Source organism: Xiphias gladius, chromosome 7 (assembly GCF_016859285.1).
Source record: "Xiphias gladius isolate SHS-SW01 ecotype Sanya breed wild chromosome 7, ASM1685928v1, whole genome shotgun sequence".
Taxonomy (NCBI): Eukaryota; Metazoa; Chordata; class Actinopteri; order Istiophoriformes; family Xiphiidae; genus Xiphias; species Xiphias gladius.
The window spans coordinates 9,410,456-9,431,372 of record NC_053406.1 but is presented as its reverse complement, the minus strand read 5'-3'; the positions used below and the strand labels follow the sequence as shown (position 1 = coordinate 9,431,372).

Sequence of the window (20,917 nt, the reverse complement as noted above, 5' to 3'; positions counted from 1 at the left end):
TCCACACTATCTCTCTCCCTCTCTCTTCCTTTGTCTTTTCTCTTCCTACTTGCACCAGGCGCGGGTGTCCCCCAGTTTCAGCCCATCCCTCTGAACAGCGGCTCTCGTATCCAGCTGCTGAGCAACGGTTCGCTTCTGATCAAACATGTGCTGGAGGATGACAGTGGCTTCTACCTGTGTAAGGTCAGCAACGACGTGGGAGCTGATGTCAGCAAGTCCATGTACCTCACCGTCAAAAGTAAGAGCCTGCGTCAGTAACAACTGACTGGCAGTAATCAATGTGTATTTTAATGTGTGTGTTGGTGCAGCAACAAGTAGCCATTAAAAAATATACCCAGCTGCAGAGTCTGAGAGTAACAGATTCTGGTTATAATCCATCAAAAGCAACCCCTCACTGGTCAAAAAAGCTTGCGATGAGCTTCATCTAAATAAAACACACTTTAGAAGACAAGCAAAGCATTAAAAGGGTCATGATCCTGATATGACATGAAGTACATTTGAAGACGGATCTGCATCAAAAGATCTTTAGGGAAGATGACAAAAACCAATCCCTTAGTACATCTCTTGAAACAGTGAAGGCTAATGTCCATGCTCAAAGTAAAACTAAAGCACCAGGAGTTACTGAGCATTTTTCTGAGCAAACGCATCTGTATGGAGACAGCTTATCCTCCTGTTCCTTCCATTGCGTGTACGTAAGCATGTTTCTGTTTGCATGCATGTGTGCACTTTTCCCTGCTGTGTTCAGTGTCCCCGACTACAGGTCTCCTGCTTCCAGTGAGCATTAGCGTGTAGCTCCCCTATAGAGCTAGGAGTGGCTCCTCATTTTCATGGTGCTTAGACACGAGTGGGGCTTATTTTTCCTTCGGCACTGTTATCAAACTGGAGCATGAGGAGCCCCGCTGATGGGCAACCCTCTCTCTGTCTCTATCGTTTCTTCTTTCTGTCTCCTCACCAGTACAAAGTCTGATATATGCAGTAAAACTCAGGTATGAAAAAGGTGATGTGTATGTGTAGCTATGTATATCTTTACATAAGTGTACATTCTTACGTTCACTCGTTATGATGTGACTATTTTAAATATCTTGCTAAGCATGCATACTGTCATCAATACTGTAATCACAGCCATTGTTCCATATCAAAGAACACAAATACAGTTAAGTGGCACACACATTGAATTTGAATGCGTAATATGGGTCTGATTGGGTGCTATTGTAGAGTTTGGATACTCTAGAGGTTCTCTATGTAACCCTGACCTCTGACCTCTCTGTGGAAGCACTGCCCCAAAAAAAAAATTCTGTAGAGCTCCCCTTCTGGATAAATCTGTTTGTTGCTTTATCATTAATATCAGCTGGCATGTAGTGGATATACGTGTGTCACTGTAATTAAGCCTTGCAGTGTACGAGGCTGAGAGCCACCACTGTGTGAAGCTGTCAGCGCTACAGCAGCAGGCTCAGAGATGAACATGCTCTCTGTGTTTTCATAGGTCAGTTTGCTGACTGTAGCACCCAGTTGCTATGCAGCAAGTTGACCTATGGCTGTACTAGCCCTTTTTGCCTCCATTTTTTACCCAGCGGAGAACAAACACTAAGGCTGCTGCTACAGGAGACTCAACTCTCAGTAGAATATCCCACTCCACATATTTGTAATATAAATATATATTTTGGAGAAATATGTTTAAACGAAAGAAAACTACAAGTTAACAATCTCATGTATCATACAGTGAAAAATGTGGTTAATATGTCTGGAACTGCATTTGTTCATGATATGCTTGTGTGTATCTACTGGACTCAACAATATGAGTCTTTCATAGTTAAAGAGATGGCCTACTATAAAGAGGTTAGAGTGAGATGATATAGATCAGTAATCCAGTCAGCCCTCCACACCAGTGTGTGTTCTCTATGCTATGGTATTGTAAGGGGACAGTAGCAGCAATGTACATGTGTCACTGCTGCAAGAGTTTATAAGCCCAATCAAGCCTGGTGTTGGGGCCTACTTTCTGCTGGAGTTTGTACATACAGTTTACATCTATTTAAAGAAGATTAGATGATGTTGAAGTTTATTTCCCTCGCACCACTCAGACCCCTCTGCCGTTGGACATATGTGTGCATACGAATGTGTGTTTGGAGGAGATGAACAACAAAATATTGACTGTACATATAGGACATACTAGAAAGAGTGGTGTGTTATATATCTATGGTAGTTTTTTAGGTCTGCATCTTTTAGTAATGTGGGAGATGAGGGTCTGTGAGAAGTAAACTGAGAGTGCACACTGAGAGTTTCAGATTCATTGGTGTTCAAAGTCGGTTGTATCATCTACCAAAGTAGAGGAGAGAGCGTGTGTATGCAAGCGAGAAGGAGAGAGTTGACCCACCGAACGCACTCTGCTATTGCTTCAGGCTTCAGTTTCATGTTGTATTCGACTCTATCAAAGGGAATTTCGACAGCTTCAGTACTGAATAATGTAAGCTTACTTCTGATAACTAGTAGTTTCATTAACAGCTTTTATTATTTATATCCAAGACATGTTCTTCCCCTTACATTTTCTTTCTATTAATTCAATGAAAATGAATTATGAGCCAGTTGTCATTCAAATTTTTTCTTACCACAACTTGAACATGGTTGTGTAGATTTTGTTGGTTTGTTGTGTAACTATTGAACAATTCTGACACAACTGCACAGAGCCTTCTCTTCTAACCCTATGAATCCCTTCCCGAAATATACAGTCCTACAGTTGCAATAATAGATGCCAAACCAATCCTGGCAGTATTGTGAAGAAATTGTAATTTAGTTTAGCTTTTGCAAGGTTTCTGCAGAACAGGTCTTACTTGAGGAATTCGTTTCAATTTTATTACCTAACTTTCCCCACATAATGTTCATGAATTATGAGCCACTGTTATCTGATTTGATTTGGTGCTAAATGAAGAATTATTGATATTTGTATTAGTGAGCCTTTGTTACGTATAATTATGGTTATTTGCAGAACCCCAGCTACACTATTAAATTTGAAAAATATTTTTACTGCTTAATACAGTCAAATTACACTATTTCATATTATCGTTATCGATTCATTAAATAAGTTAAGTTAAGTTCCTTTTCTGTTCTACTTCTCTTCCACTATTTATTGCAGTTGTTCTGATAATTTATTGAAAATTCTGGATTTTTTTTTTTTTTAGCCACAGTGATCATACAAGTCTTTACTCCAACCCTTTTGGCATCTGCTTTAGTGTTCTGGTGATATATAATCTCCAGAAAACAACTGACTACTAAAAATGCTAAAACACATGGCATGCCAAACACCATTCACATTTGACACTAGAGCCTGACTGATACCGGATTTTTGATGCCGTTACAAATATCAGTATTCAAGAGTTTAAAAAACACAATAATAATATACTGGCTGATTGTCAATTTGTCATTTATCCGCCGACATATACACTGATACTTATATGTCTGCAATAAACTCATTTCGGCAAACATATCATTCATCTGTCTAGCTGTAATGAATACTGCAGCTGATAACACGCTGACTTTTGCTTCACAGTAAAAATGCCTACATGACATCCTCAGAGTCACATCAAATGTGGGAACAATTCTCTGTTTACAGTCTGTCCATTTACTCCTGAATTATATTTCTTTTTCAGTGTCATTTAAAACCTTTACATCATTGTTGATTTAGTTAGCATTGAATTGTCATCTTCACAACTAGAATAATTCTCATTATAGGAAACAGCTGTAAGTTCTTTGGGCCTATGATGGAACACCGTGCTCTCCGTCCTCTGCTGCCATTGGCTGCTCAACCTTTACATGCAGGCTCAGTTGCAGGCTTGTCACTCATCAACAGATCACATTTCATGCCCTTTAAAGCCCGAACTGTACTTGTACACTCAAGATGCTTTCTGTAAAAGTATACTTACTCGCATGAGTGGTTTGAAAAAGGGAGATCATTACTGTGCTCGCGTTTGCCAACACCATCATGTCCATAGCTCAATGTTTGTGTGTGTGTATTTGTGTATAATTAACCTCTACCCTTCATTTTTAAAGACACAGTATGTTTGCTATCATACATACTGTAGGTCAATTTTAGTACTTGCATGTGTGTTTGCAGTCACATGTCAGTTTTCATTTGTGTATGCGTGCAAGGTGTATTGTGTACATTCTGCTTGCATGTAGTGTGTATGATTGCTTGCCTGTGTGTGTGTGTGTGTGTGTGTGTGTGTGTGTGTGTGTGTGTGTGTGTGTGTGTGTGTGTGTGTGTGTGTGTGTGTGTGTGTGTGTGTGTGTGTTATGAAAAGCTGGAACTCTTGAGCTCATTTCTGCCTCATTTAAATCCGTCAATACTTCAATTAGAAGCCGTCGAAGGGGCTCAAGGGAAGAGCAGAGCAGTTTGCATGTTTCTCTGCTTTATTTGCACTCTCTGGCTGTCTGTTCCGTACATTTCCAGCATTGAGAGAAAGATTAAAAAGATAAATAACATATTGTTTGTTTCATTTTATACCCTTGTTCATTTGCTGGCAGCTATGTGTGTCCTCAGAGTGTCTAAATCCCCCACTGCCACAACAAATCATACTGTTATTTACCATTTACAGATCATTTTTTTAGCTTCAATGAATCATCCCGCTAACAAAATTGTTTTAATCCCAGATGAATATTAGAGTAATACATCATATTTTTAAATCATTATACATCAGACGGCACTGTTCCTCTGTGTCCCTGAGCATGCTTTGCTGTTAGTCCTCTTTTGAAATCACAATGTCAACATAGTGAATTCTGTGAAGTGACAAAAGAGTATTGTTCTGCCTGTATGATAGGAGAACCCGTTTTGGCGCTTCAGATAACTAAAGATCTTTTGAATGTATGAAATGTTACAGAGCAACTCAATTAAAAATATCCCTTAATACAGTAAACAGTAAGGTGTTCATCAAAAGCCTGAAAAGCATGAAATCCTCATCATACCCCCTCCCCTGAGAGGCAGTTGTCCAATCATAGCTTAGCAATTCTTCACTTTTGGATTTCTGGATTTGAAGCTTTCACCATATAATGAAGTGGTGTACATGGGGCTCTCGTAAGGGAGAGACTCACCATCAAAAGATGATGTCTTTTTATTTACACTCTCAAAAACCAAAAAGAAAACTGTAAGGAATGGCTTAAACTAAATGTTTGTGTTGTCTATAATAAGCTGCAAAAGTTAGCGAAAGTTAGCATGCTGGGCTTACATACAGTTTTAGCTTAAAATCTTTTAGCATGATATCATGCCATCGTCTACTTTTCATTTTAAACCGGGTCAGGTGGAAGCATTAAAATGTCAGCCAGAGACATTCAACCATTAATGGAGTCAGATTAGCTCAGCTACCTAGCTACAACTGATAAAATCTGCCAGCCACAGTTCTTATTGTAGATGGCATAATCGACGGTCATAGAAATGAGAAGCTGCTTTTGTCTACTTTGGTCTGAAATCAAGGACTCATTGTTTCAAAAATTCAATAAAAAATGTTTAGTGGTAAATTGGCTACAGTTACCATTGTAAACCACATTATGTGCCGTAGAGAAGGAGACGCTTGACTGGCATAGCGACATGTTTGGCAATTTTATTTAAAAAAATGACTGGAAGGATTGATTGCCTATCAGATAGGCACCAGTTAGTTTTCTTTTCATCAGTTAATCGACTAATTTTTTTAACTCTTCCTCATCTGAAAGTGCTCCATACCTCCCTCTCTTCCTTTCTGCACCGTGCTGTGTTTGTTCCCTCTCTCCTCCCTCTCTACCCCCCTCAGCTTTCTTTTTCTCCCTTGTCTCCCCTCTTTCCACTCACACTTTTTCCTCTACCTGAACATGTTTTATACCAGGCCACTGTAATATCACTGGATATTAAAAAATATACATCAACCGAGCAATTATGGGCTATCAAAAAGAATAGGTTTAGCCTGGGGCCCTGCGAGTGCTGCAAAGTAGATGCATAGAGATGAGATGAGCAGGAAGTCAGTCAGTAGGCTCACCTAAGCTCAGGCCACTGGAGCACAACCACGATCGTTGAAGATTGTAGAACATTTTAGATACTGCTGACTACTTCACAAGGTCACAGACAGATTGAAACCTCTCCAAATGAACACAGATGTATTCTTATATGTATATTCATATACAGGAACCTATTGTACAGACACCTATAAAGACAAGCATGTGCTCATACATACAAACATAAATGATGAATCTTCTCATGCACACATGATGTCATACAGAAGCATGTATGTACACAGCCTTGTGTGCTGTCATTGTGCACCCTTTCTTGAGCTCTTTCAATGAGCAAACACAAGCTTAGCCTACCAGGCCTACAAGCCTACCAAGGCCTCAGATTTAGATTGAGAAAATAGCCCCTGTTAAGGAGCAATAACATTTAGAGAAGGGGCTGAGGAGACTCTTTTAATAGGACTCACTTAAAATTCATAGTTGCTATGCAATATAAATCAGCGATTTCCTGCGCGGGGGCAGTGGGAAAGGGCATGATAGTGTGGGGAGAGGGACGGGCTGGGGGTGAATAAGAAATGAGGTTTAAATGTTGGAAGTCCCAAGTCTGACACATTCTATCATGTCTGCGGTGGGTGGGTGTTGAGGGTGTATGTACACACACACATACACACACACACACACACACACACGCAAGCAAATGGGCCTACATGCGCATCTGCACAGGCACACAAACACATGCAAGCAGCTCCTCCTTTTGATTTTTATTGGCTGCTTCAAAGAAGGAAATGTACTGTGAGAAAAATGACAGAGAAACATGTAGAAGGAGTCTGTGCATACGTGTTTATTTGTTTGTGTGGGGGGTTAGTGGGATTTGTGTTTGTGTATGTGTGTGCTGATTAACGCTCTTTTAATTTATAGTGTACAAATTAAAGCCCAACCTGTACAGCAGCATGGCCGATATTCTTGTCAGGTATTATCTTATCACAGATATACTGGTAACAACACAGCACAGAGAAATTTCTACGACATGTTTGAGATATTTTGAAAACTGTTGTCATTAAAGAGTTTGTTTCATAGAGAGCAACGACATGGTTTGTCAGTCGATCCACTACTCTGGTGCAATATCTCTAATTTTGTACAGACATTCATGGTGCCCAGATGATGAATCCCTTTGACTTTGCTGATCCCCTGACTTTTTATCTATTGCCATCATCGGGTCAAAATTGTTATGCATTTTTGTGCATTTTGGTTTATTAGTTAATGAGGGCATGCTAACACACACTAAACAGAGATGGTGAACATGGTAAACTTTATACCTGCTCAACATCAGTCTTTTAATATTGTTATTGTTAGCATGTTAGCATGCTGATGTTACCATTTAACTCAAAGTACAGCATCACAGAGCTGCTAGCATGGCTGGAGATTCTTAGTCTTGTTTAAACTCTCAAATTTGGATCAGTCAGTATAAGCCTTAAAATTGGTCAGGCACTAATACAAATGTGTACACAAACAATATAACTGCACATATATACTGTATGTACCAGTGAAATAACAAATAACCAAAGAAAAAAAAAAATCTGAAGCATTTTTCAACCTGGCCACACCACAGAACGAGTGAGGTTTAATACATCAGGGCAATTCAAACACTGTCAGGCAAAATTACCAGTCAACGAGTACAGTATAATAAATGATTCATTATAATTCCAAGTACTTTAATTGACTTGTGATTGTCTAACCTTCCTGGCACTCCTACTACGAGCAAACCATACCAGACCGGCACCTTTGTCAAGCCAAAACAAATGATTACAAAGTTATCCACAAATACTGTTTGACCGAGGGGAATACTGTCTGTGTAGGGGAGCATGTGTGTATTTCTAAACCTTGTTTCTGTGTCATTGCTTCTGTTTTTGTTTGGATTTGTTTGTGCATGTGCATTCCCATGATTTTTTTTTCTATCTATCTATACACTTACTTTATACTGCATACTGTACATGTGTACAAGGCCAGTGTTCCTGTATTTGTCTATATTTCTGTATATTTGAATGTGCAATGGGTGTGTGTGTGTGTGTGTGTGTATCTTTATTCGTGCTTGTCTGTATATGTTCGAAAGTGAGTGTGTTTGTGTGAGACAACAGCACGGCCAGCGGACTTGTCTGCTGTGTATGAATAATCAAAGTGGTCTCTCATCATTAAATCATCACTGTCCTGGTGGGAGCCTGAGGAGGGAGATGGAGTGAGAGAGCGAGGGAGAGAGAGGGATCATAGTTAGCGCTGCAGGGGTACATGCCCTCTCTCTCTCCTCCATCGTGTAGTGTGGCTGAGATGTGTCATGAGCACAACTCTTTTCTGCTCTCTGTGCTCGCCCACTTAGCTCCCCCAGACACAGCCGCTCTCATATACACACTTTCATACATATGCACTCAAAGTAAAACACTCATACACGTGCACGCAGACACATTATTCAGGAGTGCACAGACATTCACACAGTGACTCAAACACATATATTGCATCTTTTCTTGGAAGAGAAGGCCTCCAACCACTGCTGCACTGGTATCTGCCACATGTAGCTGCCATTACTGTCCTTTGCAGTGACGCAGTATTCACTACATCACATTTACTCTACAGATACTGAAAACCTTTTAATAAATACTGTATCTGGTCCTAAAAAACTGGTCCATCTAATGTAAATGAAGATTATTCAACTAGTCATATAATACTTTAAAGCTGCTCTAATCAATGTTTTTTTTTTTAAAAACAATGCAACTAATTACTATGTATAATGTGAAAAGTCACTTTTTGTAGCAAACCCACAGAGATTTGCCTGACTCCGCAGTGTCTCTAAGCCCTGCAGTGAGTTTTAATGTCTTTCAGCAGATTGTTTTGCTTTTCTTCACTGTTTTGTCTTACTCTCACTGCATCATTTCCAGCTGCAGGCAGCTGATTTCAGTGGAAAAGCTTTAAAAACTCACTGTACGCTACCTGCCCAGCATTAATCAGCAGACAGACAAAGTTAGTGATTAGCTGGTGAACACAGTGGAGCATTTAGCAGCTGAAGAACTAAATATTTCCCTCAGGACTTGGTGGAAATCAAACCAGAGTGAATATTAGACTCACATTCATCAGGTGGACAAAAATATGACTCCAAACGAATGCCAGTGTTGCTCCATAAATAAGCAAGTGTTTGCTAACATGTTAACCCTATCAACTTTGTAGATTGATAACATGTCAGTGTTGTGGCCAAAACATCAATTTCTGCAAGTTGAACTAATTTAACGTAAAAGATAATAAATGGTAAAATCATTGTAAATTGAATATCGTTGGGTATTGGACTGTTGGTCAGATAAAAAAAAGACTCTTTCTGATCTCGGAATCTGTGATAGATGTCTTTCAACATATTCTGACATTTTATAGATAAAGGAATAAATAGGGAGATAAAAAATTATGCAATAATCAACAATCAACAAAATAAATGATAATAAAAATTATCATTAGTTGCAGCCGTAGTTTAATGTATTGTCTTCTAAATTCCTGGGATAAATTAAAATTTGGTATGAAATTATTTTGAAAACTAAAACAAATATGATACTAAATTACTATAGCGATAATTGTACTTTAACTTTATTTTGCAATTTTCCAAGGGGAAAGTTATTGGATTTGTTGATATTGAAATATGATCTATTCAATATTTCTCTGATACTGTAGTTCAAAATTGGCTGCCATTTGAAATTACAGCTATTGAATGTCTCTGTCTTTTCCTTGTACAATTTAGAGCATAATTGTTGGACACTATTGAATGGTAAATGTAAACAGAATTGGACTGCTGTTTGGTACACAGCAGATTGACGTTGCATTTCTTGCATTGAGCTTTGAATGGATACCCATGATCATTTGCTCCCAAAAAGTTTATTGTACTTTGACTCTCAGATTGGCTCAGATTTTTAAGCCATCACCCAACTGGAGAGCAAGCAGATCATTTGAATTGTTCTACCTGCATTACAAAGTCTGTAATAATAATTAAGAAAAATTAAAATGAGCATATTCATTCATTCTGCTCAGAACTGCGGAACTTAATATGTTATAATCAAATCTGGGAGCTTCAAACTTTAGAGATCATAATAGTGTGAATAGCACCTGAAAGTCCCTGTGAGTGTTATAATCAGGAGATGGATTCATGCAAGTAGAGAGAAAAGGACAGAATGAAAGGAAGCGCGAGTATGAGAATAGTGTGAGTGTGAGTACAGAGTGTGAGTACTTGCACACACACACACACACACACACACACACACACACACACACACACACCATCTCACACATCCACACACCATCTCACACACAGGCTAAATGTGTTGCTAATGAGCCTGGTGTGTGGTTACGGCATAGAGCCAGACCGTCTCCATGCTCAGACCAATGGGAGTTCAGTCAGGAGTCACCACTTTCTTCTCTGTTCTTCCGCCTCATCGTCAGAAAGCAGCACGTTACTGTTTTCTGTTGTTATCAAAGCAGGTACAGGCTTACCTGAGGGGCTCTGCTTCAATCTCAAAGTATTGTGGAAGACAAGTAGATTAGAACATGACTTCATGATGGTCCCCGGAGTGTTTAAATAGTTGTCATAATTGTCAGAGAAAAAGAGAAAAGGAGTCTTACTAAGTATAAGACATGAAATACAGTTAGAGAATGCAGAAATATTGTGTTTTTAAAAATATAATTAATTTTTTTGCATTTTGGAATAAAAAGATTAACATCTGGCACTATAAAATCAATTATTTCTAAAGTGGCTCTTAGTGGAAGGGGGAAGTAGAACACTATTAAAAATGTGATGTTTGATATTATTAAACTGACATCTTCAACAGAATATGTGCATAAAATGGATATAGAATATAGATGTTGTAACTGATATCATTATCTATTTTCTTGTCACTTTCCCCTGTTCTCTCCATTCTCGCTCTTCCTATTCTCTTCCCCTGCCCTTTCTGTCTCCTCCACCCAGTCCCAGCCATGATCACCTCCTACCCCAACACTACTCTGGCCACGCAGGGCGAGGAGAAGAGGATGAGCTGCATAGCTCACGGAGAGAAGCCCATCATGGTGCGCTGGGAGAAAGAAGAACGCATCATCAACCCTGAGACCAGCCGATACGTGGTCACCGTCAAAGAAGTGGCCGACGAAGTCATCTCTACGCTGGTGGTCGGTGCTCAGAAAAACAAAAGCCTTTTGAATCTAATTTTTGGGGAGCGCACCAGCCTTCAGTCATTCTTATCTATTCAGATAGATGGGTAGCAGAGAGGAAGAGTATGGGAGGAAGGGCAGAGAAACTTTTTGCTGATATACATTCACAAAATAGTCAAGTAGAGCATGAAATATTGAAGAGCTACCTTCAATTTAATGGTGATTAAAACACAGTATGAACGAGTACATGTGTAATGCAGTATTGTAAGACCGCAAGGAATATGTGCGTTGAGATAATTGAGTAGTTAAGTGTCCCAGATGCTCTCTCTCTCTCACGCTGCTTTATCTAAAGCAAGTAAAGGATGAAAACGTTGAAATTGAGTACACTGCCCAGCCTCCCTTTTGAAAAACCACTTGGGATGAAACATAATTTTAGACTCCTAACTGATAGCTTTGCATGTGGTGTGTGTCCCTGTAGATTATGCCTACAGTTCGTGAGGACTCAGGGTTCTTCTCCTGTCATGCCATCAACTCCTTCGGCGAGGACCGAGGTATCATACAGCTGACAGTGCAAGGTAAGCTCCCCCTCACCTCAGACTCAGTTCAGTCTATGGTAGGAGGTTTTTTCAGTTTTCAGTTATGTTTGAAAGAAGAAAAAAATTATTCAGGGAATAGTGAGGTTTCCAGTCATTTATTACTTAATTCATTCCCGTATGAATTTAATTGCTGCAAAGTGTGACTCTTTGCAGACTTATCCATAATCTCTCACTGGGGAAATCACAGACAGAATAAAACCGTTCCATCTGTCTGATCTGCCTGCCATCCAGTCAGAGTACCTCTTTCCCGATGTCTCTGTCTGTTTTATCACACACTCTGCTGTGTTCACATGTTGCCTCAGAACCACCTGACCCTCCAGAGGTGGAGATCCGGGAGGTTAAAGATCGAACCATAGCTCTCCGTTGGACCATGGGTTTCGATGGCAATAGCCCCATCACAGGATATGATATTGAGTGCAAGAACAAATCAGGTAGACACAAATTCAAGAAACACAAATACAATGTGAAAATACTGAACTGTGGCTGCAGTGTGAACAAGAAAGCCAGAATCAAGAAAGGAGAGATGTTGTTATCCATTGCTGACAGTCTATCCACCTTCTCTCTCTCTCTTCTCTTTGTTTCCTCTAGCTTCTTGGCTATCAGCCCAGGTAACCAAAGATGTGTCACCGCAGCTCAACCAGGCCACTATCATTGACCTCCACCCCTCCTCCACTTACAACATTCGCATGGTCGCCAAAAACATCATCGGCAACAGCAACCCTAGCAACGAGCTCACCATTACTACAGATGAAGCAGGTTAGTGAGCTTCTCATGAGCATGATACTAAGTCCTGTGGACACCCTTCCACCATGGTCTTTTACATATACGTAATCGGTTTTACTTAATTTGAGCAGGAGGGGGAAGCAGTCAAACTGTGGAGCAGCTGAGACAAATTTTCCCCAAAACATAAATGAAAATGAAACTCCACTATCTCCAAATCACACTGAGTTAACACAAGCGTTAATGTAGCTACTATAATGTATAACATTGCCATCATAATTTATTTTAATTCTTTAATTCTGATCCATAGAGAATTGATACATTGACCAAATGCTGTTTTGGAATGAAACTCCTCGAATATAGTGTCCATTTCCTTCTGGCCCTCAAACCTGTTGAGTCATTTTTCATGTGATTATTTTATGTTTTTTTTTAAATGGAGACCATCATCTCTTATATCTGGGGAAACAGATCAGTTCACTCTTGCTTTTAGTCAGCTGTATCAGTCTTCACTTATCTTCGATTGCTCATAATGATCCCCCCCACAGGCATACAAGCGCATTAAAATGGCCCATTTTACTGGATTCATTGCTAAAATAAAGTCATAAACTTCCAATTAAATAAAACATGTATCATTTCTCCCTGTATTTTAAAGGTTAAAGTTGATGATGTTACAACTTTTTTTTTCAGAAATGGTTATTATTAAGTTGAGGTAGAAACTGCAAAGGTGCATGAATGAGCAAGAGCATGAAGGAAAACACATTCTTAACTCAACAGCACCATCTAGTGAAACTGAATGGGATAAGATGCAACTTGCTCCCTGTGGCAAATCATCTCTCCAGTTTAAGCACAGGCATGCAGTAATGCTGATTGATGTGTCTCATTTACAGCCCCTGACGGCCCACCACAAGATGTCACTCTGGAGCCCACCTCCCCGCAGAGCATCAAAGTTTCCTGGAAGGTGCTGTCCACGTGTCATGCAATAGACTAGACTACTTTATGATGTATATCTTTTAAATGATCATGAATTAGACACGACAGTGTTTCTGCACTGCCATTATTTCTACAGAGGCCAGTTCTGTGAAAAACAGTGTTTAAAAAGATGTAAAACAGCATTTGGACTTTTAAACCTAAATTGTCGAGCTATAAATTGTGTTTTTCTGTTTGTTTTTAAATTAATAAATAATAAATGTGTATTGCAGGAAGACTAGCAACCACATAAGAGTGAGTTAATGGGGATTTTCATAAAAAAATTAATGAATAAATGACATATATTAAAGCAGCCAAATAAACATGGTTAAGACAACGTCTAGCATCAGAAAGGACAAAACTGAAGTGTACCATTGATCATTTTCTCATTTTGCAGCCTCCCCAGAAGCACCTGCAGAACGGTGTGATACGTGGCTACCAGGTGGGCTACAGGGAGTACAGCCCGGGTGGGAGCCACCAGTTTACCATCATCAGCGTAGACACAACAGGAGACACCATGGAGAGCATCGTGCTGGACAATCTGAAGAAGTTCACTCAGTACAGTGTGGTGGTGCAGGCTGCAAACAGGGCAGGCACCGGGCCATCCTCACAGCAGGTGGTCACCAAAACTCTTGAGGATGGTAAGCAGGGGACGTGGGTTCATTTGATGTGTTATATATCCATGGGTCCGAGTCAGTTTCTCCAAGCTAGAGTAAACTTGCATTTTTATTGGGGAAAAAAGCTCAGACATATTTTTGTGAAAAGGCTACCATCTGCTGGCCATTTTTAGAACTACATCCTATAGAAAATGCTTTATCCTGCCTAAACCCTATTTTTATTTAACACTATCCTTTATTCATATTGATATAATAAATTAAATTATTTATTTTTTATAATTTCTTCAACTAAATTCAGCTGGTTTATGAAAATACCAAATTGAACACTGTAAGTATTTGATGGAGTGACTAATAATCTTTTACATTCGGTAACATGAATATATCTATTTTTAAGAATTTTGTACTTAGAATAATCATTAGTAAGTTTGAGGATGCAGTTGCCATCAGTTATGAAATATTTAGCAACTAAAACATTCAACCGTTTTAGAACTAAACACCACTAACTAACACCACTTTTCATTGATGTCTCTTCTAGTGATTCTAAAAAAAATAGGTTCTTTCAATAAAGAAGAAAATCAGAGTAACTGATATTTTATTCTTGACATATTTAAAGTGAGGTTCCTGACTTAATATTTGGGATCAGCAGCTATTTGCTTAATTCATTTTGGGTACTCAGTGAACTGTCTACATGTAGATACTTGGCCTGACGATTGCTTGTATTGCCACTCAGAAAGCCTCCATTAAGCTTCTACCCCAACACTTTCCCCCCTCTCTGTTAGTTCCGTCCAGGCCTCCTGAAAATGTCCTGGCTTTGGCCAAGTCCCCAGAGGTCATCTCACTGTCCTGGATGCCCCTGCCTAGAGAGGCTCTCAATGGAAACCTTCAGGGCTACAGAGTCATCTACTGGGCCAACCTGCCTGATGGAGGTATTAGCATTGACACAACCAAACACTGATATAGTTTACTGATCAATGCAGTTTATTTGCTATTTAAGTCAGTACTTTAAGTCACCTGATTTGTCATTAATGCTCTATTTGGTTTTTATTGCTATTGCTTGTTGTTATGGTTTATCCACTAGGGGAGGCTGTGGTGTCGTCATACTGTAATATGCTGTTGTGTGTTTGCAGAGGTGATGTCATTTCAATAATAATGTTGTCTTTTTTTCTCTCACTTCATGTAATGTTTTTCAAAATCGTCAGATATAAGCAGCCGTTTCCAGCAGCAAACCTTAGTTATGCACAGTTGCAGCTCAGTCACCACTTTGTGTACTGTACATTTGACTCATCCTATCTGTGGTTTATGAGATGCTTACAATGTGATTTTCAAATGCAAATTATTTGCACTTCAAATATTAAATTTTGATCTCAGGTAGAGTTACAGTATCTGTCTGGGATTTATCTGCTGACTTTCATACATAAATTAATAATAATTAAAGAATTTACATACATAATTTGTGCCAAAATGTGGTATGAGTATACCGTTTGACTGCTTCTAATGCTGATCAACAATGGGCATAAAAAGTCTGCATTGCACAAAGCATCGGTGGTTCCTGTGTTCTTCCCTTGAAAGTATACCTTGCTTTATAAGCAGCGATCCAACCTGCAGTCTGGCTGGTCTCCATCAATAATTCACAATGTAATAACTCCAGCCAGGCCCATTGCCTCAGCTCTGAGTGACAGGGCATAAGAAGGATGGAGGAGAGGAGAACAAAAATCAGAGCAAAAATGATTGAAACACATCATTATGCAGAGGAGTGCTCGACATAAATTATCTATACTGTACAATTAGTTTATTTTCTAAGAAGTTTTCTAAGAAATGTTAGCTTTCATCACAGGGAACCATTATTATGGTACAACCTTGCAATGCTGAATTAACTGTTGTTGGTATTAGTTTTCGTAATCATCACAGTAAGCTGCACCATACCACTACAGTGTGTATCATTTTTGATACCCACTCTTCTCTTGTGTGTCAGAACTGGGAGAGATCAGGAATGTGACCACCAATCAGCCGTCTCTGGAGCTGGACGGGTTGGAGAAGTACACCAACTACAGCATCCAGGTCTTAGCCTTCACCAACGCCGGGGATGGCGTCCGCAGTGAGCAGATCTACGTGCGCACAAAAGAGGATGGTATGAGATACATTACCAGATATCACAATTTAGTACAGTTTAGTTGCTGCTGAGAGACACCGAATGAAAACTGTACACCAAAGTCAAAGGTATATGGTGCTGTTGCATCATGGTAAATAAGAAACATATTTTTCATGATGTTATTGAGATTATAAAACATTTTTTAATTAACGATGCTTTTCTTTACCATGACTATATATAATATAATATAATATACTGCATTCTCAGTAGTTTGTTTATCTGGGCTCCCCTGAACCCTGCTGTGTTTTCTGCTTCCTTAGTTCCTGGTCCTCCAGCAGGGGTGAAGGCTGCAGCCTCCAGCAGCTCGGTGGTGTTTGTCTCCTGGCTGCCACCACTCAAACTCAACGGCATCATCAGGAAATACATCGTTTTCTGCTCTAACCTGCATCCGATGGTAATAGCATTTGTATACCACAAGATTTTATGAGGGGTTTTTTTTTTTCTAATTTCTTACTCAGTTTGTCAGAGCCAGTCCAGGGATTGTGATCCTTAATAACTCTAATAATAAAACATGGTACACTCAAACCACTTAAGGTTAATATCTACAATCATACATGTGCTGAAAATGTGCACCCATGCCTCTACATGATTCTTTAAATTAAACAAACTGTATGTTTTTGACTGGTCAAAAGGGCACTTCTTCATTCACACCTGCAATTCTGCACTCTGGACAAAGCTGCTGCCCAATGATACATTAATCTTTTCCCTCTCTCCACTTTACAGGTGATGAGCGAGTTTGAGGCGTCTCCAGATGCATATTTCTACAGGATCCCAAACTTGGCTCGGAACAGACAGTACAGTATCTGGGTGGTGGCTGTGACTGCTGCTGGTCATGGTAACAACAGTGAGAAAATTACAGTGGAGCCTCTGGCCAAAGGTACAGCATCGTAACTAAGCTGGGCTAACAATTTCCCTTCCTATTTTTTATATTCACACTGTTTTCCTACATTTCAATTAATTAGTCAGATGCATTTTCTGAGAATTTCATGAAACATCATTGCTTGGCTTAAACTTACTACCATTAAGATATTGTATTTGACAGATATATATATATATATATATAAACAGGCACAATATGAAGGACACCTTTTTAGGCAACTAAAAAATGACTGTCAATAGACAACAGGAATACGCCTCATACATTGATGTATGAGGCGTATTGTTCCAAGGAGACAATAAACCTGTGTCTTACTTTGCTGACAAAAGCATCATGTATTCAGTCCACCCATATCGTTTTGTGTTTGTGTGTTTGTGTTATTTTCAGCTCCTGCCAGGATTCTGACCTTCAACGGGACAGTGACCACTCCCTGGATGAAAGATATTGTTTTACCATGTAAGGCTGTTGGAGACCCTCCCCCTACCATCAAGTGGCTCAAGGGAAAGTAAGTCCCACACAATCATGTACTACGGGTCAGCACAGATAGAATATCACACTTTCAGGCATACCGTGAAAATGTAGTAGGTTTGTTTGGTTTTTTTTGTGTTTTTTTTACCCGTAGAAATGTTTCAAATTCTTTTCTTTTTTTCTCCAGCACCAATGGGACTCCTACCCCTGTCCTGGTGGATGGTCGTCGTAGTGTCCATGGCAACGGCAGCTTCATCATTCGTACCGTGAAAGCAGAGGATTCCGGCAACTACAGCTGTGTGGCCAGCAACAACTGGGGGTCAGATGAGATCATACTTAACCTGCAGGTTCAAGGCAAGTAGTCGTAGTAGTAAAGGTACTAATATATATATATATAAAGGTACTCAAATATCTCCGCAAGACTCACATAGCTTTTAAACTATATCATTATCAAATAATAAAACTCTTCTGAAGAAGCCTCAATTTAGGAAAAAACTTCTACAGAGTAATGATGTTGTGGAGGGTTAAAGGATGAGTCTGGCATTGTTCTATGTGTTTCACATAAAAAGGCCACAATGGTGCACGGGCTGATGTATCACTTCATCACAATGAACACAGGCACATTAAAACAAGTTATTCAGTATTTGGGCTTGGAAGCTAACCAGCTCCTAGGTTATATAACATATGGCCTTGCTGTGTTTCATCAGCAGATGCTGTACAGGTTTTTTTTTTAATCTTTCCTGGCGACCAGACCTTTTAAGAAGGACATAGCAGTTTATGTCTTTTCCTGGAGTTGCCAAAAGTTTAGGTAAAAAGAAAAAAACAAAACATCTTCAATACAAGGTCATGCCAGCTTGGCCAAGAGTGGCATGACCTTTTGGGACACTTGGACCCCTTTTGGTCCAAGTGTCCCAAAAGGCGGTGCCATATTGCTCTTACAGATTGGGGTTCGAATCTCGACTAAAGATTTAACACAAATACTAACCGTGCCGTGAACTTTTTCTTTGTCTTCATATCCACAGTCCCTCCTGACCAGCCACGCCTCACAGTTACCAAGACTACCACCACATCAATCACCTTGTCATGGATACCTGGAGACAACGGCGGGAGCTCCATCAGAGGTGAGAGTTACATACACACACACACACATACACATACACATACAACGAATGAATTTGAAACAGCATGGCTATAGGTGATGCAAACGCGCACAAATATGCCTCAACTACATACATTATCCTTCATGTAGAAACATCACTTTACCTAAGCTGCCTATATAACCAATGTCACCTCCTCCTTCACTCTGCTCCAACATCCCTGCCCTTGTTCCTGTTTCTCATTATCTGCTGGTAAGGCTGAATACCCGAATCCTAAAAGTTAGATTAAAAAGCAGCAGGTAAGATTAGGTCTGTTTAAGTGGAAGATTAAAGCACTTCATCTCAAAGAAAGCACAATCACATTGAGACTATTTGCGGTGATTTATCATTGCTTCTAATCATGGGGCTCCTGTCTTCAGAGTTGTATTCACTATAAAAGCTGTCCATCATAGCTTTTCTGTGATATTTGTTTTGCTTCCCTGCTCACGGCATCATCCATCACCAAAATACACACACCTCAGTTTACGTTCGTCTATTTTTAGCCAGGGGATGGGGATGGCAATGCTGGTCAATCTGTCCTCAGACCATCACTCTAACACTTTTGTCCAGATAACTATAACTGGATACCTAGTGGAGGAAATGCCATGGAATATGGCACAGACATTTGTGGTGCCCGGAGGTTGGTTCTTAATGATGTTAGTGATCTCTGGCTTTTCATTTGCTGCCACCAACAGGTCAAAGACTTTCTACATATAACTTACTTACCTAAGTAAAATTAATGACTGTATTCCTGATAGCAGCTGTAAAAGATTAAGATTTCCATGGGTTAGTTATCTGCTGTTCAGCTAAAGTTGTATGAAAGGCAGACTCGTGTGAACATTTACCAAATTTTTCCATAAACATTTAGGTGTTGTTACCTTGATTAATAAACTTAAGCTGATGTGAAACATCTATAGTTGTTTGCTTTCCAGATGATTTCATGCTTTACTTTTATATTATTCAGCTCCAAGTCAGATAACTTGGAATAAATACTTTGGAGAAATACATTTCCACTCATAATTACCACTTGGATTTTGATCAGAGGGGTATTTAGAAGTCAGAAAGTGGTAAATAGGAAAACTTTCAAATGATACATTAGAAACGCAGCATTAGTTGGATGAAAGCTGATTCAAAACTGACTGTAGCTACTCAGTCAGCTCTAACTGTAGCTGTAGATGTAGCTCTACTGAATGTAGAGCTGACCATGACAAGCCGTTTCTGAAATCTTAAATGGCCAGTGTGTGGAGGATGAACATTTTTGATTCAGTTAACAATGTGAACTTTCCTCTGATGGGTCTAAGAATAACAAGTTTTCCCTCCATGTTTTGATCCATCTAACGATTGTGTATTCATGTGGATTACAGTATAATGGGGCCACAAGTGTGGCTATAGACTTTTAGTCTTCTTAATCTCTCTTCAGTCCTTAGACAAAATATTGTCTCAATCCACCAAGAACCAAAATTTGTAAGTGCATCCACATAGAGATTTCTACAGAGCTAATAACGGACCTGTCCAAGTATTTACTGTACATCCAGGGTATTATTATACAACAAGAAATACATATATATTTTATATGTAGAAAACGGTAGATTTTTTTCTGTATAATTACTTTTCAAATCTGCACCCCCCTCCCATGTTTTTCTTCTTCTCTCATACCTCACCCTTCTCCTCCTCAGGTTACATCCTGCAGTACTCAGAAGACAACAGTGAGCAGTGGGGCAGTTTTCCTATCAGTCCCAGTGAGCGTTCGTACCGTTTGGAGAACCTCAAGTGCGGCACTTGGTACAAATTCACCCTGACGGCCCAGAATGCAGTGGGGCCCGGGCGCATCAGTGAGATCATTGAAGCTAAGACCCATGGGAAAGGTAGGGAGTGTAATACTAGAGAACTACATTATGAGTTTTGAGTCATATGATCAGTCCAAATACAGCGCTGTGATAACAACTAACCGCATTGTCTGAGTTGATTCCAAGCAGATTCATTTTGGGAGTCATGTTCCCGTACCTATATTGCAATTTGTCTCTAATAACTCTAGATGTAGAATGAATGAAAGCATTGCCACTGCAATTTGATGGCATGATAAGATTTCATTTCCACTGATCCAAAACACTCATATCCCCAAACTCTCCTAAAACAAAATATAGAAAAACTCTGGGTAAAACAATCCATTCACAGTCATTTTACTTGTATTCACCTGTAAAAGTTATCATGTTGGTTGATTTTGAAAGTTTGTGCCAAACGGTGATCTTGAACTGTGACAT

At 39.5% G+C, this 20,917-nt stretch overlaps 1 protein-coding gene and 1 long non-coding RNA gene across 5 annotated transcripts in view; one reads left to right on the top strand and one right to left on the bottom strand.

Annotated features, from left to right (window-relative positions):
- dscamb (Down syndrome cell adhesion molecule b) overlaps positions 1-20,917 on the top strand; it is a 119,023-nt gene that overhangs the window by 85,950 nt on the left and 12,156 nt on the right. The window contains exons 11-25 of the mRNA XM_040130723.1: positions 59-238; positions 10,949-11,145; positions 11,606-11,702; positions 12,026-12,154; positions 12,312-12,479; positions 13,331-13,401; positions 13,807-14,050; positions 14,806-14,952; positions 15,999-16,154; positions 16,436-16,569; positions 16,899-17,052; positions 17,440-17,557; positions 17,708-17,874; positions 18,543-18,641; positions 20,333-20,521. Of these exons, the coding sequence (XP_039986657.1) occupies positions 59-238; positions 10,949-11,145; positions 11,606-11,702; positions 12,026-12,154; positions 12,312-12,479; positions 13,331-13,401; positions 13,807-14,050; positions 14,806-14,952; positions 15,999-16,154; positions 16,436-16,569; positions 16,899-17,052; positions 17,440-17,557; positions 17,708-17,874; positions 18,543-18,641; positions 20,333-20,521 (2,250 nt within the window). The remainder of the gene's footprint in view (positions 1-58; positions 239-10,948; positions 11,146-11,605; positions 11,703-12,025; positions 12,155-12,311; positions 12,480-13,330; positions 13,402-13,806; positions 14,051-14,805; positions 14,953-15,998; positions 16,155-16,435; positions 16,570-16,898; positions 17,053-17,439; positions 17,558-17,707; positions 17,875-18,542; positions 18,642-20,332; positions 20,522-20,917) is intronic.
- LOC120792578 lies at positions 15,637-20,419 on the bottom strand. Of its 4 annotated transcripts, XR_005707838.1 has the most exons (6): positions 20,313-20,419; positions 19,383-19,417; positions 18,506-18,611; positions 17,726-17,861; positions 15,981-16,131; positions 15,637-15,694 (listed from the first exon to the last, which is right to left on the bottom strand). It is a non-coding gene; the product is annotated as an uncharacterized LOC120792578 (long non-coding RNA). The 4 variants fall into 4 exon arrangements; XR_005707837.1 differs by lacking the exon at positions 15,637-15,694 and having other exon boundaries at positions 15,855-16,131; XR_005707839.1 differs by lacking the exon at positions 15,637-15,694 and having other exon boundaries at positions 15,855-16,131; positions 17,726-17,833.